Genomic DNA, 25,130 nt, shown 5'->3' on the forward strand with positions numbered 1-25,130 from the left:
GTGTTTATTTTATCAGAGCGGGATTAGATATCACAGTGATAAAACGTGGGTGTGTGTCCTGAGCCTTATCCTCACTACAGCTTCCATCGTTGTAGGCATGGGTATGGAGTTATGGCTCCCATTTTTACCAGTATAGATGCACTTTAAGAGTGAGGATTTTTTTTATACCTTCCAACCGCAGAGAACAAGAATTGCAGGCAAGTTATTATGGAGAAGAAGAGAATATATGGCTTTTTTCCTGTGGTCTTTAAAATAGATCCCCCATTCACCCACCCAGCTCACCTTAAAATTGGGATAACATTTTTAGCTTTTCTCTTAGTCACAAAGGAACTGGCAGTTGTAGGCTGTGACATTCCATGTGCACGCACATGTCACTTGCTCAGTGAACCTCCTGATGGGTCGGAATTCTTTTACTTGCTAGTCAGCTTCTGAATCTCATGCCTGAAGCTTGAAACCCAAGTGTGCCAAGAACTAGAATTGCTGGCAAATTCTTATCTCTTCTTTCATTAGTCTACACACTGCAGCTAGCTAAGATTTTATTATCTATGGAGGAGTTTCAGCTATATAAAGAAGCAATATAAGACACAGTACTATACACTTACATAGTAAATGACTTGCTTGTTTTCCATATGAATTAAGAGTGGTTTGCAAAAGGTTATCCAAGGGAAGAGTAACATGACTTCTTAATAAAAGCATTAATTTCTGTCTGGCAGGATTTGAAATTCTGGAGGAGCTGCCAACACCCAAGTTCTGCTTTGGAGGGAGGATTGGAAACAGTGTAACAGCCTTGGTTTTCCAAAGAAAAAATTAAGGCCATCAATCTTAGACAAATTAGATTAGTTGAGAAAAGAAAAGTCTGCACTTCAAAGTAAACCTGATGCAAAGGAGAGAGAGAGAGGAAAACACCTCCAGTATTGTGTAAATAACTGCTCACTGAGTACACAATAAAATACAGTGCATGTGCTGAACTGCAATGGGCTTCCATAAAATTCAGGGCAAGTTATATAAATCTGAAATGTTTCTAGGGTAAATTCTGCCCTGGTGCCGTTTCTCTGTGTTATAGCTTCATTTATTTCAACAAAATTGTATGGGTGTAAGTGAGGAAAAATGTGGTACTCTAATTTTTCAGAGACCAACTAAAACTATTCACATTAGTTTTGCATTTGAAGTGTAAATATTTTTTCCTATTTATTTTTGATTTTGGTTTCTAGTGAACAGTTTAAAATAAATTTAAGCAGTAATTGAATCATACAAAGCAAGAAGTCTTATTTCTGTGGTGTTTGGCGTACTAATGAACATGCTTTTGAGATCTAAACACTGGGTAATATTTTATTTTATTTTTGTAAATGAAACATGTATGTTACAGTGTAATCCGAAATCAACCTTTAGTTAAATAAGGAGGAAAATGGATGTAAAGACTGTAGCACTCACAAGACATTGTAATATAGTGCTTTGGGGCGGGATTTTCATAAGTGCTCAGAATTGGCCTACTTCTACTTCCACCAAAATCCATTGACTTCAGTGGGAGTAGAGTTAGGCTAACATTGAGTACTTTTAAAAATCCCTTCCTGAATCTCTAATATGTGCTCGCTAATACTGATCAGTACCATCGATCCAATTAAATACTTAAAAGACGCTGTTTGGTGTTATTACAGCTTCTCAATAGCAGATATGCTTACCTATTTCAATATTAATTTATAGTATGCTAATGTGTTATGAAGGGCCACTAATGAACATCTTCTCCAATGAATTTTGTATGACATTTTAGTTGCATAAAACCCAAACAGAGACCACAAAACCCCACATCCCCAGCCTAATAACCCTGGTTATATTTATTATTGTTTTTAACCCATGTTCATTTCTTCGTTTATTATTTTATATTTGTGGAATAACGATACAGATGCCTGGAGAGAGAGAGGAAAGAAATATTTTTCCTTCTTTTATGACTTGCCCCACGCACATTTTCAAATGGCAGTAAACATGACATTTTAAGCATCCAACAACTCCTATTAGGCAATTTGTTCTCATGGAAGAAGAATGTCATGTTTGCTCATCAAGGAAATGTTTTTCCTGGTTCTCAGTCTGAGCAGGTTCGTTGGCTGCCCCGCTCCTGTTCTAGTGCTCCCCCTCTGCAAGAAGTAAGGACCAGAAGAGCTGTACAGTAGCAGATCCTTCATCATTAACCTGCCCCCAGGGTGGCATTCCCGAATTCTGCACCTCCTTGCACAATGGAACTGTGCTAGTTCCACTGAAAAATGACCCAACAGAAGTAGAGAGCAGGTTTTGGTCCCAAATGAGAATGTTTCTTTATATGCTTAGGCAGCCTAGTATCCTTACCTACGTTCAAAGTTTAAAAAAAAGTTAGATGTGGTGATGTTACCATTTGAATAGCCAGTGGGGTAGTATTTACTACCTCCCACCCAAAGGTTTCCAGCTGCACATAGGACTACTAGTGCCTGTAAGAGTTGCCCATCATCAGTTCCTACCTTGGATATATTGATGAGATAACAATAAATCTTTGGAGAGATGTTCCCAAGCCTTAAAATGTGGGTCTGAATTTTTGTAATAAATGTGGGATCAGGTGGATCTAATACAAGCAGATTTTAACTGACACACACACACCCCAATATGGGGTGTTTGCCTATGAGGCTTCTGTTTTATTTCCATCTGTAATCTTTGCTAATCTAGGAGTGATATAGGGTTTAAAAGCATTAAAATAAATCAACTATGATCGCAAACTACAGGAAATTCCTTTAATCAACCAACAGGAATTTAACCATAATTCTTCAGTCCATAAGACTTCCATGGTTTAGGCCTGTTATTGCTTTGTTTTGTTTTTTAAAATGACTGATTTCTATTTTTTTAATATTAGATTCTGTTATCTAGATTATTTTTATCCATGCAGCTATATAAAAATATGAAGTCTCTCCAACTATTTATTCAAATCTTGACTTGAAGAATTCTTACAAATAAATGTGCATCAGGCAAAATTGGTGATAGAACTGAAATTGGATCAATCCTCTGACATTTTATTTAATTTTATTTTTTCAGCAAAGCTTTTAACAGTATAGATTATAAATTCTCATCTTAACACTGGTTTGAAGATTTTCTATGGGCCCTATTCTCCACTGTGTGAGAGAGTTTCTTCTGGATGGTTTCCTTGGTGTGGGAAAGAGGTGGATCAGCTCCCCAAACCTATGTATCTTTGTAGGAAAAGCTAAGGCCCTGTGACTCACTGCAGTATTCCCTCCCAGCTCTCCTCAGCAGTATAGCTCGATAGGCAACAAGGCCTGCATAGATGCTACACACTGCCTTCAAACATCTCCCCCCACCTGCTCTCTTTGAAAGGGAAAGGGGTGGGGAGGGGTTTGGTAGTGCAGAGGAGATGCACACACCTATTCAACAAGCACCGTCAACTTGGAAATAATCTTTCCATTTGCAACTGTTGTACCTAGTATTGTTACAATTAACTCCCCCTCCACCCTCAAAAGATTACTGTAACTGAAAGTGTGTAGAGAGAGGAACTCCCCGCCCAGGTTGCTTGCTTTGTGCATCTGTCAGCACTCTGTGTATAGTCAGTTTCAATGTTTAATTGATGGTCAGTTGTGTTTCCTGGTCTCATGCGTTACTCGGGGATGGACCTTACCTGCGTGCTGTTCCTCAGGCTCTGTAAGAAGGTGTTTAACAAGAGCAGTAAAACTAAGAAGGAGGAATCAGTAGACAGGAAGTGGTGGAAGAAATGGGGTGGCCCAAGCAGGTTTGGTGGGGTTGGCGGGGAGGGATAGCTCAGTGGTTTGAGCATTGGGCTGCTAAACCCAAGGTTGTGAGTTCAATCCTTGAGGGGGCCATTTAGGCATCCAGGGCAAAAATTGGGGATTGGCCCTACTTTGAGCAGGGGGTTGGCGTAGATGACCTCCTGAGGTCCCTTCCAACCTGATATTCTATGATTAATAGATTTTAATTCTAGAAGGGGCCATTGTGTCAACACAAGCCAAAAATCTAACAGAGTGGTTTCTTCATCTAGTCTCGAGTTCTCCTGCTCTTGCGCATGCCCAAAAGACTCTTCTAATCATAGAATCATAGAATATCAGGGTTGGAAGGGACCTCAGGAGGTCATCTAGTCCAACCCCCTCCTCAAAGCAGGACCAATCCCCAACTAAATCATCCCAGCCAGGGCTTTGTCAAGCCTGACCTTAAAAACCTCTAAGGAAGGAGATTCCACCACCTCCCTAGGTAACGTATTCCGGTGCTTCACCACCCTCCTAGTGAAAAAGTTTTTCCTAATATCCAACCTAAACCTCCCCCACTGCAACTTGAGACCATTACTCCTCGTTCTGTCATCTGCTACCACTGAGAACAGTCTGGATCCATTCTCTTTGGATCCCCTTTCAGGTAGTTGAAATCCCCCCCTCATTCTTCTCTTTGGCAGACTAAACAATCCCAGTTCCCTCAGCCTCTCCTCATAAGTCATGTGTTCCAGTCCCCTAATAATTTTTGTTGCCCTCCACTGGACGTTTTCCATTTTTTTCACATCCTTCTTGTAGTGGGGGGCCCAAAACTGGACACAGTACTCCAGATGAGGCCTCACCAATGTCGAATAGAAGGGAATGATCACGTCCCTCGATCTGCTGGCAATGCTCCTACTTATACATCCCAAAATGCCATTGGCCTTCTTGGCAACAACGGCACACTGTTGACTCATATCCAGCTTCTCGTCCACTGTAACCCCTCGGTCCTTGTCTGCAGAACTGCTGCTGAGCCATTCGGTCCCTAGTCTGTAGCGGTGCGCGGGATTCTTCTGTCCTAAGTGCAGGACTCTGCACTTGTCCTTGTTGAACCTCATCAGATTTCTTTTGGCCCAATCCTCCAATTTGTCTAGGTCCCTCTGTATCCTATCCCTACCCTCCAGCGTATCTATCTCTCCTCCCAGTTTAGTGTCATCTGCAAACTTGCTGAGGGTGCAATCCACGCCATCCTCCAGATCATTAATGAAGATATTGAACAAAACCGGCCCCAGGACTGACCCTTTGGGCACTGCACTTGAGACCAGCTGCCAACTAGACATGGAGCCATTGATCACTACCCGTTGAGCTCAACAATCTAGCCAGCTTTCTGTGCACCTTATAGTCCATTCATCCAGCCCATACTTCTTTAACTTGCTGGCAAGAATACTGTGGGAGACTGTGTCAAAGCTTTGCTAAAGTCAAGGAATAACATGTCCACTGCTTTCCCCTCATCCACAGAGCCAGTTATCTTGTCATAGCAGGCAATTAGATTAGTCAGGCATGACTTGCCCTTGGTGAATCCATGCTGACTGTTCCTGATCACTTTCCTCTCCTCTAAGGGCTTCAGAATTGATTCCTTAAGGACCTGTTCCATGATTTTTCCAGGGATTGAGGTGTTCATAGAAGATCATAGAAGATCAGGGTTGGAAGGGACCTCAGAGGTCATCTAGTCCAACCCCCTGCTCAAAGCAGGACCAATCCCCAATTTTTGCCCCAGATCCCTAAATGGCCCCCTCAAGGATTGAACTCACAACCCTGGGTTTAGCAGGCCAATGCTCAAACCACTGAGCTATCCCTCCCCCCAAAGGTGAGGCTGTTTAAGATCAGCAAGGATTTCACTGTTAAGCCAAGCTCATCGCCTGCCATATTTACTATTTTTTCTACACATCGGGATGGTTTGTCCCTGTAACCTCAATAATGATTTTTTAAAATACAGCCCGCTGTCCTGGACTCCTAAACTCCTCATAAAGAGGGGAGCAGAAAAACCCTTCTAAACTGGGTTTAAAGAGGATTTTTTCTAAAAAAAAGAAAAAGAGGACCAGTTTGAAGGATGCTCTGTCAGAAACCTGATTTGTTTTAATATTTGGTTTTTAAAACTGGAGGTTTCCAGTGCGTCTTTAATATAAACTTCATCAGTTTGAATTTTTTTTTTTGATTAAAAGGCTTGTAATGAAACTACAGGTGCCTAGTCTCTACTAGAATTTTACTGTGAGAGAGCTAATGCACATTGATTATCCTGTGGTAAAAACACACCTTTTTAAACAGTGAAGACAAAGCCCTAGCAGACAGGACAAAGGGTGAGATGAGGAACATAGGCACAGAGTAATTAAGTGACTTAGCCAATGCCACATGGCAGGTGATTGGCAGAGCTGCAAACAGAATCCTGGTCTCTTGAATTCCAACCCAGTGCTCTAACCACTGGACACGTCTGTCTCTGTGGTCATTAGATGGTGTCTACTTTAATTTCACAAAAGGTTGTGATTGTATGGAGTTTTGATGAATAATCTGCCACTCCCCCAACGAAGTACAAACTAAAGCCGCAGCTTTCAAAAATGTTCCATATAATGTCTTTGTTCTCTGGTATAACTCCAATGCTATTCAGTGTCTTTCTTTGGCTGTTTTTAATGATGGGCATTTTTGCTGTACAGTTTCTAAATCCTAGGAGCTCAGGCAATGTGCAGTTGAGGTTCTAGTACCAACCTTTACACTACCCTTGTTTTTTTACCTTTGCCCCACTCCTAGGCTACAGATCCCCTTATCCTGCCCCACTGAATTTTATACTTCTTCTACGGGCCACAGACCCATCCTGACCCACAAAACCCATACCCCAAGTATGGACATGTTAAACATTCCCCCACTCCATGCAGGCCAGAGACTCCAACATCACACATTTTACCCTTTGCCAGGGAAGATAAACAAATATACCGAATATTCCACCATCCCCATGAGAGAGTTATAGCAATTTCTTGCAGTATCCTGGACAAATCTTACTGAATTAAATTAAAGTATTTTAGGAGTGCAGTGTATTGAAAAACGTTTATGTACTATTGTGAGATTGTACATAACGTTTCTAGGGGAAGATGTGTAAACCCTGGGAAGTGTTATGAATTTCACAGGACTATTTGAAACAATGTGCCAGACAAGAATGGACTTTTCAAGTGAGTTTCCTAGAAAATCCCTAGGGGTAGGTATACACAAATGCACCCCTCTGGGTATGCAAGTACTCAGTGAAAGATTCTTTTATTGTTTTAATATGTTTTCTCTGTGATGCCTTCACCTTAAGAATAAATGTGCTTGCTTAGAAAGAGCTGGGTGGTACCTTATAACTGTGAGCACTTCTTCTCAGAGGCTGTTAGCCTCTGAGAAGATAGAAAAGCAGGTGTGCTTAAGCAGTCTGACTTGCTGGGGAATTCTGAGTGCAGGCAAGGAGCTGTGCAGCCTGGAAAAATGCTGGCCAGGAGGGGGAGAGACACATGTCTCTGCGCAGGAGACGTGATGGCTGGGGAGCCAAAAACCTAAGAGTTGATGCCCTCGGTGGGGGACAAGGAAGAAATACTGCTGCAGTTGCCCTAAACTGTGGCACACCCAACTACCACATTAAGGGAAAGATATTTTCCATTGATTTCTACCATTGTATGACCCCTGTAACATTTCCACTGCTGGGAAAATGCATTAGCATCTGTGGGAACTGGAGGCTGCTGATGGAAGGTAGAAACTTAGAGACTCAGGTGTCTTTGATCCAGGAGAATGCTGTGAGGGAGAGCCACTTCCCCCTCCTCAGCACAAGGCATGGCAGTACTAATCCTGGAGCCGCCTTTGTCACTGTATACAATAGCGCCTGCAGGAGCCAGGCACCTCTTTGCTCAGAAGGAAGCCAGGAATGATGGGAAATGGCTCAGGGGCTGTATGTGGGAGGGGTAACTAACAGTTTCGCCCCATAGTATGGCTATAGCTAACAGCAGAGGTCGAAGAGGAGAGCATGGCAGTAAGGATTCCACCACTATCGATACCCCCAGTGGGGGGTGTGTGTGTGTGTTGTGTGTGTGTGCACACGCGCTGCCTGCCAGGATCTTGAGGTATGGGCGCCGGTCGCCAATGATTGAGGCAGGTGAGAGCACAGCTAAGTGGGGATGTGATTTTTTTTCTAAAAGTCATAAATGACCTGCAATCGTTAGGAAAGATCAGTACAAAATCCACAAACTCCATATCAGCTTACATTAGCAAAAGCACTGGGCGTGCTAAAAGGCCACAGGACTCCTTAAAAAGCAAAGTGAGTTAAGATCAGGTGAAGAGAAACTTACAGAATTATCCACACTTCTCATATAAATTATAGAAGGACAGTGTCATCCGTCGATCTTGGAAAAAAATAGTCCTACGTGCTAGTTAGGATCCGCTTTTAACAAGTTTGATGGATTCACATCAGAGTGATTTTGATTGGACCTAAAAAATACTCAATTGTCTGAGTGTCAAACTTCTAAAAAATATTCACCTCTTGGCAGGGACTGTGCATGAGAAATGTTTGGAAGAAAGCAGCCTTTAAAATCACTAAATATGGTGTGACTTGTGATAAAACCATGAGAGCTGACAACTCTGAATTCACCGAAATTTTCATAATCTTAATTTTGGAATCAATATAGTGAGTCCCTAATACCCCTGTTCAGATATAAATCAAGTACAATGCAAACAGTTGCAGTTTTAATCTGGGGCCCTCAGTAATAACCTGAAGAACATTCTCCTAAAGGAACAGAAAGGATGTAATTACATGCTTACTCATTTCTGGCCCTCTATGGAGCAGCAGCAGCCAATGAGCTATAATTCTATTAGTTTTAGGATGTAATCCAATATCTTCTAAAAACCCAGACCCTCCAAAATGATTTCACTTTAGTCTGGCCAGATACTGAATCCAAAAACAAAATATTAATTCCTTAACCTCTAAGCCTCTCCACAAACATTACACCAAAAAACAGCAGCATATAATAGCCTTTGAAAGTGATAATTCCTGCTCCCCTAAGTGACAATTACCGTCATGTAAACATATCCCCTTACTTGTAAAAAATAGTATGGTTACAAATAGGTGGAAGTCAGAAACTAGGGGAGCATCAGCCTCCATTTTCAATTTCCTGGCTTTTGTTAGCTTATCTCATGACCTTTCTTATATAATATTTCCTTATTTTTAAAAAAACCCTGTGTGGCATTGAAGATAGGGAAATACTTATTTCAACTAAATGTTTTGTTGTGAAGAAGAGGGGAATTTTTATTTACCAAGAATCAATTATTTTGGGGAATATATGTACCCAGTGGCTCGAAATGAGTCCCATGTGTAGAAATGCCACTAGAGTTGTCCTCTTAAAAACATGCTTATTTCATTTATTTATAAAAAATAACCAGGCCCCTCCACCCCCCATTAGTAGAACAGGGAAGGCATGAACTAAATGGAGAGAAGTGACTGGACTGATCTGTGATAGGATTCAGAGTAACAGCCGTGTTAGTCTGTATTCGCAAAAAGAAAAGGAGTACTCCTTTTCTTTCTGTGATAGGAGAATGCCTATCAAATTGAAAAGTAAGATCTACAAGATGGTAATTAGGCCTGCACTTTTGTGTGTCTCTTAATGCTGGGCACTGAGGAAGAGCAAAGAGCGGATCTTGAATACAGTAGAAATGAAAATGTTAAGATGAATGCTTGGAGTTACAAGGGTGAACCATGTTCAGAACAAATGAATTAGGGGAAGTGTGAAGGTGTTACCAATTGTAGAAAAGCTGAAGGAATCCAGGCTTAGATGGTGTGAGCATGTGAAAAGAAAATCAGAAGAATATATAGTAAACAGGGTGTTAAACTTAGAAATAGAGATTAAAAGAAGGGTTGGAAGAACCTAAAACTAGATGGGTGGATGTCATACAAAAGAATTTGATTAGCTATGAAATTTCCTAAGAACTGCTTCAAGACATACTGGAATGGAAAAGAAGAACTCAAATTGCCGACCCCACATAGATGGGACTAAGACTCAGTGAAGAACTAGGTCCCCATCCAAATTCTGGGATCTGGACAGTTTACTTTCCCAGTACAATTTAAAATGGAAGGGCCTGGTTTTCTCAATGTAAAATACATACAGGACCGCAAATAAAACGAGCCCCACAACAAATGTGTCCAAGCCTTAATGCACTCCGACCTCAAATGCCTAGAAGATTATACCAGCTTTGCACTAGGCCCTGAAGATTTAACTGCTCAAGAGGACTGGGAGGGAAATAAATTCCAAAACTGTGGATCCCTCGTGGAGAATACCCTGCTCACAGCCCACTTCTTTGTATACGGCCTGATCCAAAGCTCATTGACGTCAGCCTTTACATTGACTTTAGCTGGCTTTAGATTAGGTCCTTTGGGTCTGATGCAAAGCCTTCTGGAGTCAATAGGAGAACTTCCATTGACTTCAGTGGGCTTTGTATCAGAAACCCTTCCCTGCTCCCCCTTCACCTTCTGCTGAAGCGCATATCCAGCCAAAGACACACCCACCCCACAGCAGTCCTGCCATGACATCCAACTAGATCTTGGTTCCACAGGCAAAGTCTGAGGTCTGATCCTTTATCAGTTCATGGGCGGTGATTAGCCACAAACCTCACATTCAACAGTGATCACATAGCATACCTGTGGCAACTACAGCAATTGTTTACCTGGCAAAGTAACAGGAGGAAAGTATTTAATGTATTTTTAGCTTCTTTTAATATGAGTCAGCAGCTGGAAACAAGGAAAGAGATTCAGCAGCGTGTGACCAGCCAAGTCCGTGTGAACTAGTAAATGCACCTGCTGAGAACCACTGCTCCAAAACATTTCTCAACCTCCCTTTTTAAAAGTTGGTTTTCCATTGATGAGTATAAATGTTTGTAGGCTTCAACTTGGTAAGGAAATGTTGAGCACAGCATATGACCCAGACACAGAGATTGTCTCTGAAAAGTTATCTCCACAGCCATTACAAGGTAGCTAGGCAAGGTGAACTACTGTGGGGGTGAATACATGCTGACCTTGCCTCGCTATCATATGTTACAAAAGACAGGTGCCTTTTCTCTACTAGGATGTTACAGTGAGATAACTATTGCACACTAGCCATCTCACTGTAAAAACCACTTGTTTGGCAGGGAAGACGTAGCCTTACGTTGTAAGCTCTTTACGGCAAGAATTGTCTCATCCTATATTTAATCAGTATGGCCCTTATGGTTGGGCCTCAAGGCACTGCTATAATACAAATAACCAGTACATGCTTAGCTTAATAATGAAATGAATATAATGCCCACTATTTAACGGTAATAATTATATTTAAATGGTTGATCTTTGAATGCTGCCTTGATGAAAGTTAGGATTGTTGTTGGCTTCCAAATGGGTTTGCTATATTGAAGCAGTGCTACGGGGAGGGATAGCTCAGTGGTTTGAGCATTGGCCTACTAAACCCAGGGTTGTGAGTTCATGGGAACCATTTTTACATAAGGGTGAGTTCTTGAATAGTTTTTCCAGTACATTAGGTATAAGCTTGCTTCTCTTCATCAGTGATACTGATCTTTTACTTATGTCCTCATCCTGAAAATATGCATATGGACAGTACTGTAGTCATTGCAAGGAAAATCACCTATCTATCTATGTTTTGTAGGGTACTTAGTACAGGACTGTCAAATTCATGTTATCTAGGGTTACAGAGAAACTGTAAATATGGTAATTAGAAACATGCAGCATTAATTTCTAGTGCTTTTGCACTGAAATTGCTTTCTTAATCTTGGCATGCAACAAAGCAAAGAACATCCTTTGCTACCTCAATAACAGTTTTATTTTATAAGGTGTTTTAAGTACTTTAACATATCAAATGATCTTCCGTAAAATATACTGAAAGACAAGGGAAAATAAATCAGTCTTCAGGCCAGTGCTTTGCATTCCCATTCCTTGCTGTCTTGGCTTGGATAATGAGATCGTAGGATTATACTGCCCAAATCTACCCCCTTTGGCTAAATCAAGAGGTTACTGATGGACTCTGAAAGAACACCTGTGTTATACTGCTTGGTTGGAAGTATGTTCACCATGATCCAGGCCTTGAGGATAATAGTTTAGTTAAGTGGGGAAGTATTAATGGAGCCGTAGGGCATTGAGTGTGTGGGTATGGGGGGATTTGAGATGAAGTGGCCTCAAGTTGAGGGGAAGTGATCATCAACATGTGTTCCATAATGTAACTAAAGGAAATGTCAATGCCTGGCTTGATTAGCTAAGTAATAGCATGCAATAGCTTGGAATATGTGCCATTCTGATTAACAGTTTTTCTAGGATACTAGAAATTAAACTCAAGGTCGTCATGCAGAAAAATGATGTAGCCCCAAAGTAACATATAAATGCTGAATAATAGTGAGTGTGCAATCCACTGCTGGAAAGCTAGAGTTCATAAACATTACTGAGAGAACAGAAATCAGTTTCAACACAATTCCTCAAGGGCTTGAGCGTTCACTAACAGTGTCAGATGTCAAGCAGAGATGAGACTGGAAGATCCTGCGTTTCTTAAGGAATGTAAAATGTTGCTAGGACTCTCTGAATTATTACCTTTTACTTACAACACAGAGACTAGAAATTCTGATACATACCACAGCTTGATAAGCCACCAGCCATTCTAAAACCTTGATCAAGAAAAGGTGAGTTGAAAGAAGGCATTAATTTCTAAGGACCCTACTGTGCAAGGTGTGTTTCTTGGAACAGCTAGAGTCTAAAAAGGAGAAACATGCTGAACCTAGTAATCAGAGATCCATTTTTCCTTATTATTAATATTTACATAGCACCATAATTTTGCATGGCAGCTTACATAGATTTTAAAAATAGATTTGGGTCCAGATTGAAATCAGTGGGAGTTAGGTGCCCTAACCTAATCTTTGAAGGTCTGGGTCTTGATCCCTACCACAAGGATCTCAAAATCTAAACCAGATTCCTATTGACTTAAATGTTCTTTGGATTGGACTTTTAGTCAAGAGAGCAAGTAGAATGTTGCAGAATACTAACAATATCTGTAATGACAGTTCAGGAAATTAGGCCAAAATTTTCTAACATGCAAAACAGGCATAAAGCAATTTAAGATTGCCCCAGGTGGATTTAAGATTGTTTATGTGATTTGTTTTGTATTTGGGGTAAATCTTGTCCTTTAAAAAATTGATAACATTTCTTAACAGATACATGCCTGTGAAGTGAAAATCCATGCTGCATGTGGCAAGGATTCTATGATGGAAAACAGGTTTTTAGGATTTTTGCTATCAGAGAACTAGCAAATTCCATAATTAAGACAGGATATTTCATGTGTCAACTGTCATAAAAACAGCACCACTAGCTACAGCCCTCTGTGCTCAGCAGCATCTGATTTAGAGTGAGATTATCTCCTTGATCCAGATTGGTTTTGTGAGACGGAACATGTTGATTATCTTGTGGATTTATAATGAAACAGTAGTTAAGATAGGACACATTTTGCAAGGATACCTGTGCTTCATGTCATTTGGATACTTTCCATTTTAGAATCACTTCTCACACTGGGGGTGGGATCTGATATAGGTGTCCATATTTGTGCTACTTGGGCATGGGTGCTGGGGATGCTCCTGCACCCCCTGGTTTGAAGTGATTTCCATCGTATACAGGGTTTACAGTTCAATGGCTCTCAGCACCCCCATTACACAAAGTGTTCCAGCACCCTAATACTTGGGCATAGACTCCCATTGACTTAAATGGAGCCAGGATTTGATCCTAAATTGTTGATACCTATGATGATCTTGTGTTAAGCACTGAACTAAGACTCATAAGATTGGGGTTCAGTTCCTGGCTCTGTCACAGAGCTTTTCTGTCTTACCTTGGACAAGTCACCTAATTGCATGGTGCCTCAATTTCCCCTCTGGAAAAAGGAGATAATACTTCCTCATCTCATGGTCGGGTTGGGAGGATAAAACTATAAACGTTAGCAAGTGCTCAGATACTACAGTCATAGATAAGATGTAGGTGTCATAAAAATAACACTTCTTCTGAAATGACTATCAATGGCAAATACAGTGCAAATAATCAGTGTGACAACATAACACACTGCATTGGCTCTGCATGGGTGGAAAGACGATCACAAAGTTTACACAGCCACAGGACTGTAATTTACTAGCAAAATATTGGGCAACAGCAAGTAAAGGAAATTGTATCTATCTATGGTATTTATCATTGTACTTTAGCTAAGAGCTATAAAAACTATGACCACAATATAATTAGAAAGGATCCACAAAGGTCCATAACTATCTGTTTACCAGAGGCCTTACCCCTTCCAGCTGTTTTTCCTGTAAGAACTTCCAGCTCAAGAATTGCCTTTCCTCTTGTGGGTTCCAGGACTAGCTGTTCCAAGAAGCACTCATTTAAGGTGTCAAGAGACTTTATCTCTGCCTGAGGTGACATGTACCCAGTCAATATGGGGATAATAACAATGGGGGATTTCAGCTATCCCCATATTGACTGGGTACATGTCACCTCGGGACAGGATGCAGAGATAAAGTTTCTTGACACCTTAAATGACTGTTTCTTTTAGCTAAAGTACAGTGGAAGGGGTAGGGCCTCTGGTAAACAGACAGTTATGGACCTTTGTGGACTCTTTCTTTCTAGTTATATTGTGGTCATAGTTCTAGAAGCTAATTCTGGAAGGTAAACATGGGGAGTCACATTTTGTGCTGACTTAATGCAACTCCAATGTCTACACCCTAAATCAGCACAGAATTTGGCCAAACAAATCTACAGCCTGTGGCAGCTAGTCTCAAAGGGCTCTTCCTTTCTTCCTTCCCTTTAACAAAGAACTTTTATATAGTCCATCAAAACTGGGACTCTGTTTTTCTCCTTTTCAAAGAGATCTAAAATGGCTAATCGCTAAATTTAAATAATACTATTTAAATAGATTGTTAAATACTGTCTCTGTGAAAGCATCTTGTTATACCTAAGCAAAAAGGTCATGTTCACCTAGATTGATAGCACTACACAGACAACACACGTGTCTTGAAGCATAGGGGACTGGTGGTAAACAAGGGCTATTTTTTGCATGGAGGTACGAGAATAAACAGAATGCAACTTTGTCAGGTTATGGGAAAGTGAAATTGCTGTACAGAGGCTGCGGATAAGTTACCCTATAAACTTTTATTACTTATCTGTTCAATTGGGAAACTATAAAAACACATCTTAAAAATTTGATCCCCATGTTCTGGAAAAGGGGTTTGAGAATGTTTTATTTTTATTATTTCTAGGCTGCATATGTGATCAGAAAAGCGCCCAGTTTAACTGAAGCTGAGGAACAGGATGGCAAATATCTGCCAGATCATTCAGCCCTTCTTCCTGTTAGTAAAGCACATTAATAATGTTTTGTCCTGTCTAATTTTAAATGTTCCAAGCAATGGAGCTTTCATCACTTCTTGTAAGAGTTTGCCTGTTAGGGAAATTTCCCAGATATCCAGCCTAAGTTTCCCTTTCTTAATTTCACCCTATTACTTGTAGTTACTTACCCCCTTCTGTTATGCTAAATTAATATTATTTCTTGGTGTTTGTTTAGTACAGTAGATTTGAACCCCAATTCAGCAGAACACTTAAGCTCATGCTAGGAACATGTGAACTATCACACCTTTTCTCCCTTAGTGTGTATGATCATGAATCCCACTTGGCATTGGACCTAGCAATGATGATAACCACCTTCTCCTCTAGCCCAAGAGGCATAGGCCTATGCTTTAGATGATAAAGGTCTCAGGGTTCACTCCTTGCTGACATCTGTGGTATTTGCATCTACATGCCCATGGTTTATGAGTATATTCTATGTATATTTTGTACTCGTTCCTACGTCCACTTTTAATTGTTATATGTAGCCTAGTTACTCATGCATAACATGCATCTTAATTCTTTAATTGCATTCTGTCCCAGGAAGAAGTCCAACTATATGTTAGATGCTATCCACTTTTTACCAACGTAAAATATTGCTGTTAAAACAGGTGTATTTTGGAGACGGATTTTAGCAGCAATCTGAGCAGACATATCCTTGAGCCTTTCTAAACCTCTGCTCCTGCCTTCATCTGATGTGTTTCTACCTTTGGATTTGAGTAACAACCACTTCCTGGAAGGAAACACTGAATGAGATGAAAAATGGAGGGAAAGGAAAGGGAAAACCAGTGTTCTCAATCCCCAATCCATGGGGATTCTGAGTGTTCATTCAGATTTTCTTCTCTTTTTGGACTCTTCATTCCAGTATATTAATGTCATGTGGCATATTTTTGAGGTGGTCCAGAGGTGAAAACCTGATCGTTTATTTGCTATGGGCAAGGTTCTGCCACCCTTACTTGGTGAGAATTATTCCATGCTGACTCTCAGAGATTACTCCAGTCCCTTTAACTCAACCTCTTAATGGGCCTGTTGACTGGAAGACTCCTGTGGCAGCAGATCATTTGCTCCTGCCACAAATCCACCTGTCCCTGCACACAACTCTGCAAGTGGACTATACAGGGTATACATGTCCCTTGCAGAGCCTCCCCACATCCTAATCCCTTCCCTCTTTGCACAGTAGACCATTGCTCTGAATCTTTAAAAGGAGCGGTGTGCTCTTACCTTAGTCCCCATTTGTGCACATCATAAAACCATGACACAATTCAGCATTGTCAGTGGTCTCTGCTCAAGGAAGGTTCAGAATAGAATAGCAGGAATTAGGACTGAGGTATGTTGGCAAAAGGGGTATGGGAAAGCTCTTAGGAGTGACAGTCTGATCCATATTCCTGTGATCACGCCAGGACTCTCCCTTGGTGGCCTCACTTTCAGGAACACATAATTCACTCACATGCTTTGTTTAGTAAAAGAAGTGGGGAGAGGGAATAGCAAAGGCCTGAATAATTTTCCAGTGCAAAGGAGAGAAATAGTATCCCACTGCACTGTATTTAGGATGGGTCTGATGAGCCAAATGTTTGCAAGGGGATCAGAGTATGCCAGCAGGAGTCACTGTAAGCCTCCTAATGGAAATTTAGGAAGTTAACAGAAGTCTTCAAAATAATCAAAGATTGAGGTGAATCATTTAATTGCAGGTGATAACGAACATTTAAACAACACCAGTATTAGTAAGTTCTGCAGCATTCTTGATCATTTATTAGTTTTACTTCTGCATGATCTGGTTGCCTTTTGATTTTACTTTATTATTTTATTTTATAACTCATTTTTAAAAAATGTAATAAGTAAAGCTATTTCCTGGGACAAAGACTACATCTATCCTGCAGACTGAAAGAACAAAGGTCTGGAGCAGTTTATATCAAGTTGCCTCAAATTTCTTAATCTCACTACCCTGCAGCAATATCTGTTGGGAGTAGTGAGTGGACCCAGGTATTTCCCTACTGTTACTTGCAATTCCTAATTGTTGGCATCATCAGTGGGACCCATCTTTAGTATAAGATCAGTGCTAACTCTTAATACTCTGAGAATGATGCATCTAGAATAATAAAAAGATTCCAATATGTGTTGGTGATGGTGTATTAGAATTGTATGAGCACACACAAGTCCAAGACCTAATTGTACAGACAAAGCCTTTCATTTTTTTAATTTTACCTTGTGATACAAGCTTCACTGGTTACCTGATTAGACCTCAATGAACAGTCAGAAAAGCCACAAAATAAAAAAGTCTGGCCTGTTTGCATTCGTAAATATAATGAATTCCCAAGTGATCAAAGTGTAATGGTTCAGAGAGTTTTAAATTATAAAAGAGAAATAAAACAGGGGTGTGCTTCATAATATAAACCTTTTACTTTAACCCCCCCCCCCCCCATGCAAAATTGATTTAATTACCTTGTATAAAGCAAATGCAATATAGCTCAGAAGATCAAGTAATGGCAATTTCGAGCATGTGCCTGAAAACATAAATTCACTCACCCATAGATAATTTTAATTAAGAATTATTTACACTATAAATTAAGCCTGGATGCCTGACCTAAAGACATCTTATATACCCGTACTTAAAATGTTTTGCTGGACAACAGCAAACAGCAAAAGATCACGAACGTACTATGAGCGCTACTTCAGCTTAACAGAAACACCCCCGTTCCCCAGATCTGTAAACTGATGTGGGGAGCGATGCTCAAATACCACGGATCGGAAAAACCACGACTCACCCCCCACCGCCCCCTTCCTCGAAGGAACCCGAAAAGAACTTTAGACTGATGGGTGCCAGGGACTGCGGCTGCCCCGGGAAATCAGCAGCTAGCCGAAGATTTGGTGTAAAGCAATGAGCCACCCCCTCCCGAAGAAAGCCGAGGCAAGTCGATGGCCCAGGTTTGGACTCCGAAACATGCTGCCGGGCTTTGTGGGTGCGTGCCCCAGCGCAGCGCGTTTCCCGACCGGACCCCCCCCCCCCCCCCAGGAGCTGAGGCCGCCGGCTGCAGATTGCCCAGAGCAGACCGCCCTCTCGCCACAGCCTCGCTGTAAGACAGTGACAAGCCCCCCCGGCCGCTGAGAAAAGCAGCTCCCAGCCCTGCCACCAAAGCTACAAGGTCTGCGCTGCGCCCCACGCTGAAGTCATCAGGCTGCTGACGCCAGCCGATGAACAGCCTGCAAGTGCAATACGGTGTAACCTTGATGAGGCGGCGAGGGCAGCAGCCCTGCCCTGCCCCGTGGTGCGTTTTAAAGGGACGAGTTGAAAACAGTTCAGGAAGTGACAAGCCTATTTCCTCTCGGTGAGCAGATCGGTACGAAGCACTCCAGATCCAGCAGGGGAGTCTTGCGGGCTCCTTCTGGAGACGGATGCTGCAAACCGTACCCAGGAGACCCACCGCCGGGTGCTGGAGGATGGGGACTTAATACAAAGAGACAGAGTAAGAGATCCCGCTTAAGATGGGTCGCTTTCTTAATGACACGCTGGGCATTCGCCTGGTCTCCTCTCCCCTTTTCCCCATCCCCCTGCCAGTGGTCTGGCCCTGAGCAGATATTGTTGCAATGTGTAAAATAGTAGAGCTGGGACACTTTTATTCTCTTCTCGGAGAGAGAGAGAGAGAGAGGCTGGCCTGATGGCTTGAGGTGGAGGCTATTTCTTTTTTGTTTCTCTTTGTGCTTGACTGGCTCGCCTGTATCTGAAGGGATGGGACAGGGAAGTGCCCGGGTGAGCCCCAACGAAGCAAGCAAGGGAGCAGGGTCCCACTGAAAGTCTGGTCCAGAGCGAGCGAGCCAGGGGATGATTGATCCTGCGGTATTCGTTTTATCCGGTTTATAACTTCATCTTTCTCGGCTGTCATTACAGAGCCGTTGTTAGGGAAGAGCGAAGAGGAGGGGGATGCGGTAGGGAGGGGGGCGGCAGCTTTCCGAAAAGTTTCGGCGTTATTAGAGGACGGCGCTTTTGTTGCTTGAACTTTGCAGTTAGCCCAGAGATCTGGATACTGAGTCGCGCAGTTTTGTTTTGGTGTATTACTTTTGGACCGTGCGGAACCATGCAGTGGCTGCTGCTTGCCACTGGGAATTGCATCTGGCAGTGGGCTAGGACCCCTCCGTGGTTGGAGTTGTTGCTCTTCTGTTTGTGCTGGTTGAAAATTGCATGCTTTGCATTTGCACATGGCGATAGGATCCGTCCTTGAAAGCTTCTTGTAAAGTCACATTTTTGCAATACGTCATTGATTTGTCAGTCCCAGGGGAGTTTATTCCCCAAGATTGGTGGCTCTTCTCTGAGGGCTAAAAGAAAGAAGTAAATCTGATCATAGCCAGGCTTGCAAAGCTGACATGCGTTCTGTTGTCCCTGAGTGCTTTATAGTCCACTCCATAATAACATTTGTCCACAGTGCTCTATATGTGTATGTAGGGCCCACTGTATATTGTAGCAGCGATATTTCCTGCAGCTACTTTAACTGGATATTGTGTCTCCTCAGGTGTCTCACTGCTGGGCTGAAATACAGCTCCTGGATTCTTTATGCCTCAGTGTATATTTTAGACATACTGTACTTTGATGGTGAACAAAGAACAGCTCTTGGCTGCCTATGATAAATGGCCTTCGGCCTCCTATAGGCTCGACTCTCTAGCATTATATATACAGTATGTTCTTTGACTATAGGGTACCCACTAGTAAACTGTACATTTTAACGTTAGGTGTATGTCTGTCAGTGCTTTTGTACAAGCCAGTGTATACTTTCCTATATCCAAAGCAAATGAGTGCTATGGTTGGCTGTTGTCAAATATGGTGCGGATTTATTGCTCCCTTATCTTTTTGGGGGTTGTCTTAAGGCCAGTACAGCTGTTTGCTGTATGCTGACAGAGATATTCAAATGGCTTTTTTTCATAAAAACATGATAGCATACCTCCATGTGACTTCCTTGCCTATGTACTAATAGCTGTATTCACTGGTAATAGCAGACTGATTTCTTGCTGAGCCTACTTACAGCAGGGAAATAGATGGCGGCAGCATTAACTGGCCCATATGGTATATGATCTTGTTAGCTGAGAAAATCATGTATGTGAGAACTCATGACTAATGCTGACCAAAGTAACAGCTAGTCTTGTGAAATTATTATATTTGTTGTCAATTTTGTCATAGGCTCTGATTTCATCTTAATTCGAATACACTCTGTGACAAACCTGGTGCAGCTAAGATATTTGAGACTGGGTTATTACGTGTTAATACTCTGCACTTTTTCCACCATAAAATAAGTTGCGGATGGAAACAAACTGTGTGTCTCCATATTTGTATTACTACCCCTTTTTTGGATCATGGGTATATTATATCTTTGCTGAAATGATGGAAGGTTGTGCTTTCATTTGTACTCCCAGTGGTACAGTGCATAAGGACTGCCCTGAGTTCAGCAGACTTTAGTGGTGAGTTGGCCATAGAGAAGCTGTATCAAGCTATAAAACCAAGCAAAATATAATGGTGAAGCTGGCATGTGCTGAGAGAATGGCATCAATTAGGTGCTTTGATGTACATTTGTTGCAGGAAAAACAGACAAATTCATATAGCCTAGCCAATGAGGGTTGGGGATGGAGTTGCCCTTCAAGAGTTTGGGCTGTAGCGAACAACCATTTCTCTTGTGTTAGAATTAGTATGCTCTGCCTGTGTAATTTTTTTCCTGAATGTATCAATTTATTCCACTGCCCTTCCAGACTGGGAGTAACGGTTAGCACAGCTGAAACTTGAAAGTTCAAACCACCAGCTACAAAACTCTGATCCACCTAGCTGTACCAGGACTTAAATGCATAGCAGGACGGACATTTGACTGAATGTATTGCATTGACACACTTGCCAGCGCCATCTTTAGCTATTTAAAACTCTTCCCTTCAATGAGTCCCTCATTTCTTCACATTATTTCTTCCTGTTGGTAGCCATATTGTAGAATTTTACTTCCTGAATACCAGGGGTGAGGGGCGTATCTAAGTATCATTAGGTGAATCATTCCAACAGAGGGTAATGAAGAGCAATCTGACTACCTGTATAGTGAAGTCCAATGGAGTTGAATACATTTGGGTTTTACATATATTTAATTGGGTTCTGTAGAATTTACTCTACAAATCTATGAAGTAGTTTAGCCATCCAAAGCGTACTATAGCAAGGATACATTTCTCCATTAAATTATATGAGATTGTTCAAAATACCTACAGAGAGGTTATCATTTTCTTTGTATTATTTAAGACTTTTCTCCCCAGGAGTCTTAAAAGATTTAATTTCCTTGACACCAAATAATATATATATAGCGTTTGTAACAGAGTGCAAGCTCATGCACAATGAGTAGTTCAAAGGATTCATTTGCCATGCAGCCAGCATATATATCTATAGCTGTCTTCAGCTGGATTTGTAGTTTGGAAATGTACCCATCTGCTTAAAAATCCCTCTAATGTGACATAAAAAAAGGTATATAACATGCTGATAAAGTGAGCTTCAGCTGGAGATTCAAACCAGATGTGGATGTTTTCTTTTTAAATGCTCAAACAACAGTAAGAGTATATTTTGACAAATTAAAAGCTACTTGCAAATTGCAAAGGTAACATTATCTTGGAATAACTATCTTTGTAAAAATACTGAACACTTTGAGTGGCTTTACATTTCATCTTCTATCCTATTTAGTTCCATCACCTTTTAGCCAGATTCTTCATCCCTCTCTTGAAGGAGCCATTTTCTAAACAGCAGCGATGCACATGGCATCTGCATGGCCTGGTCTGCTCAGCTCTGTCTCTCTCCTGGCAGCACAGCTATGATTTCTGAACAATACACAGAATATTAGAGTACAGAATGTGTCACTGTAACAGTTCTCAGCTAACAAAGTGCCAATCCTGTAGGATAATAAGTGCCTTCAACCTGTGACTGATCTAGGACTAAATATTTACTAAGTCTGGTTGAAAAACCAGAAAATTTAAGACAGAATTTCTGTAGAAATTTTTTGGGTGGCTCAAAAAACCAAATTCTTGGTGAAAAATGTTGTCAAAATTTTCAAAATCTGAATGCTTTGATCAGTTCTATTATTTACGTATGTGGGGCCTCAGCCCACTGTAATTTTGGGGAGGACTATTCCACATATGGAGAGAAAGATGGAAACATTTCTTTGTCATAAAAAAATTAAAAATAAAGGCACAGTGTGTGAAGTGGGGGGGAGGGAGGGGGGGGAGAGAGAGAGAGAGAGAGAGAGAGAGTTTGCAAGGGGTTACAGACCCAGCCCCTTGGCCCCCCAGATTGAGCCAGGTGGATGAAGGGCACACTTTAAACACTGTCTTACCAAAGATGCTGCTTCTAGATTCCGATAGATTCTCCCCCCAAACCCCATTTTTTCAGGCCACTTTAAGCAGCACTATTAAGGCTGTTTGAAGCTGCTCAGAGGTTTGGAATGTTAGAAGTAGCCCTGATGTAGCTGCATTAATAGGCAGAATGCAGGTGGGGGCAGTCAAAGGTGCATAAGTGCCATTTATTACATGCTTCAAACAGCTGCCATTTTTAAAAAACTGTCTGCCATATAAGTGTTTCTTTCTTTCTGTCACCGTCAGAGGTAGAATTCCCTCCCCAAATTAAACTGGCTTTAGAAAGGCTATTGAAGACACACATTGTACTACATACATTCACAGAACGAGATGATCCACAGCAGGAATTGCTTGCACTCCTTTACATTTCAAAAGTGGGAAGGCAATTTTTGTTTCTGAATCTGCAGATTCAATTTTTTTGTTTCCAGGTCAGATCTAAAACAGGAAGGTTTATATTTCCTGGTTCTGGTTTGGATACAGGCCCGGTTTCAGAGGACAACTTACATGAGACTTCTGTCTTATAAGGCGGATATCTTGTGAGGAAAAACTCAGTTATGCAGCACTATCTAATCTGAACCTAGACCTGAATCATAGTCCTGACTGAGCTCTGAACGTGATCCCTAGTATAAATGAATCAATATCTGATCCACTGCCTTCTAGAGCTCAGAATCAGTATATACAGGCTGAGCAGGCAGTGTACAAAGCAGATCCAGAATTGATTTAGGCTAGGGTTCTCATATATACATCTATATTATACAGTCCACTAAAATTATGTATGTAATTATTTATGTAACTTTAGTGTATTTTTTCAATATAACACGTTGTGATTCAATTTCAACAACTTTCATGGCACAGTAAGGCATACAACTTTTGCCAGAATCAATCTATAATAGATTTGTGAGAACATGTTTAAAGAAGCTTTTCCAGTGAATGAATAGAGGTGTAACTGTGTTTTATACACTGTGTCCATTTTATATTACTGTTCAAGTTCTGATTTTGTGACAGGCTGCTACATGTTTTGAGGCTGTTTCTTCCATTCTTTCCTTTCTCCCAAAATTCTACAGGGTTTCTCTCCCTCACTCTGTAGTGGAAACTCCTTAGCTATTTCTGAGAGTGGATGAAGGAGATATATTCTCTGTGCTATTCCTACAAAATCCCAGCAAAAGAAAGAAAAACGAAACAAACTAACAAAACCAATTTGAATGGTCTGATTCTGATTCACTTACACCCCCCTTCACACTGATGTGAAATTAACTTAATTTGAGTTCTTCCTGATTAACATCAGGCTACATCAGGGCAGAATTTGGACCAAATAGGTGAAGCAGTGAGAACTGTCAAAGTTGTTCACTGGTATTTAAAGGGTTTAGCCCACAGAGCCAGCCTAGGGGTTTGGGATCCTCTTGGCATGTTGTAAGAGGGAGGAAATGATCATTCCTGTAAAATACCTGTACCTAGAGGAACTCTGTATCTTAGGGTGAAAAAACACTGAGAACAAAGTCTTGTTTCTTCTGGTGCCATGGAGAAGCAGGACAGCCAAGGTAGCATGAAAGAGCTAGGAGATGTTTGTACAGTGGAAAAGGAAGAGTGAGGGGCGTCTGTTTTTAGGAACAGAGACCTGTTTGGTTTCTTTTTGCCCCTGTTTCCCTGACAAGGAAGGGAAGGCGAAGGATGTGTGGCAGAAACAATTAGGGAAAATAAAAATATTTGAAGGGCCTTGGAGGACTTTGCATTTCAAAGGTTCCACTTTGTAGAATTTTGTATCGTATCACCATGGTTAAAAATTGTGACTGTGACAGCCATTTTCCCCTCTCTTCTGCTGGGGGCAATGGCTGGGCAAGCTTGGCAATCTGTACCAGGAACCTGTGTTTTGCATTGCAGAGGTCCTTGCAAGGCCATTTAAGAAATATCATACTAACAGCCTCTTGTGTGTCTGATCCCAGGAGAACTAAAATATAAACTAATCAGCATAAGAGAAGGGAATTTTCCATCATACTACTCTTGGGAGATTGTGAGTGTATCAGCCACTAACAAGACCTGAACCCGAATGGCTGCAAATAGATAGCAGAGCTCTACATTAGCATGTAGGAAAATTCAGATTTGCACAATAGCTCCCTGAATATTATGAATGCAATTTTATCAGAGTGCAGATCCCAGGCCTATAAAATTAGTGCTATTCAGAATGCAGACCTACTAGCATGTTTGTTAGACTAGATGCTACAGTGATGTGTGCATTAGAAATGCCTAGGAGAGACAGCTATGACATTTCAGAGAGAAATCTAATTCATCTATCTACCTACCTGCTTTTATGGCCCTCTCACCATACGCTCTGGACACCTCTGTAATGATAGAATTCATTATATGTCATGTGGACCATGGACCTGATTTTGACCAGGCTCACACTGGTGTGAATCAGGAATATCTCCACAGAAGTCACTGGAGCTGATTCCCCTCTCACACCAGTTTCGCAAAAGTTTTTCTGTCTTCCATTGAGTTACTCCTGATTTTTACTGGAGTAAGGAAGAGCAGAATCAGGCCCAAGAGCTTCCGTTTTGTACTCTTATTTTGCATATCAGTAATGTGCATGATATACACATGATGAGGGAATTTATTGT

The 25,130-nt window shown here is 41.3% G+C and overlaps 2 protein-coding genes across 8 annotated transcripts in view; both read left to right on the forward strand.

Moving 5' to 3' along the window:
* The window catches only part of EEF1AKMT2 (EEF1A lysine methyltransferase 2), a 48,356-nt gene that overhangs the window by 11,090 nt on the left and 12,136 nt on the right, over positions 1-25,130 (forward strand). For 2 of the 5 annotated variants that reach the window (XM_048859300.2, XM_048859304.2), the window contains exon 6: positions 714-1,246. The exons of 2 other annotated variants lie outside the window; for them this stretch is intronic. In XM_048859300.2, the coding sequence (XP_048715257.1) occupies positions 714-811 (98 nt within the window). In that variant the 3' untranslated portion in view covers positions 812-1,246. Of the gene's footprint in view, positions 1-713; positions 1,247-15,047; positions 15,138-25,130 lie in introns of those variants that run through there. One more of the 5 variants, XR_007357826.2, reaches the window with a different exon arrangement.
* Positions 18,232-25,130, forward strand: part of FAM53B (family with sequence similarity 53 member B) — a 124,709-nt gene continuing 117,810 nt past the window's right edge. For 2 of the 3 annotated variants that reach the window (XM_075131029.1, XM_048859292.2), the window contains exon 1: positions 18,658-18,831. The gene's annotated coding sequence lies outside the window, so the exon portion shown is untranslated. Of the gene's footprint in view, positions 18,630-18,657; positions 18,832-25,130 lie in introns of those variants that run through there. The other variant, XM_048859291.2, reaches the window with a different exon arrangement.

The sequence above is a fragment of the Caretta caretta genome, chromosome 7 (genome assembly GCF_965140235.1).
Source record: "Caretta caretta isolate rCarCar2 chromosome 7, rCarCar1.hap1, whole genome shotgun sequence".
NCBI classification, from domain to species: Eukaryota; Metazoa; Chordata; order Testudines; family Cheloniidae; genus Caretta; species Caretta caretta.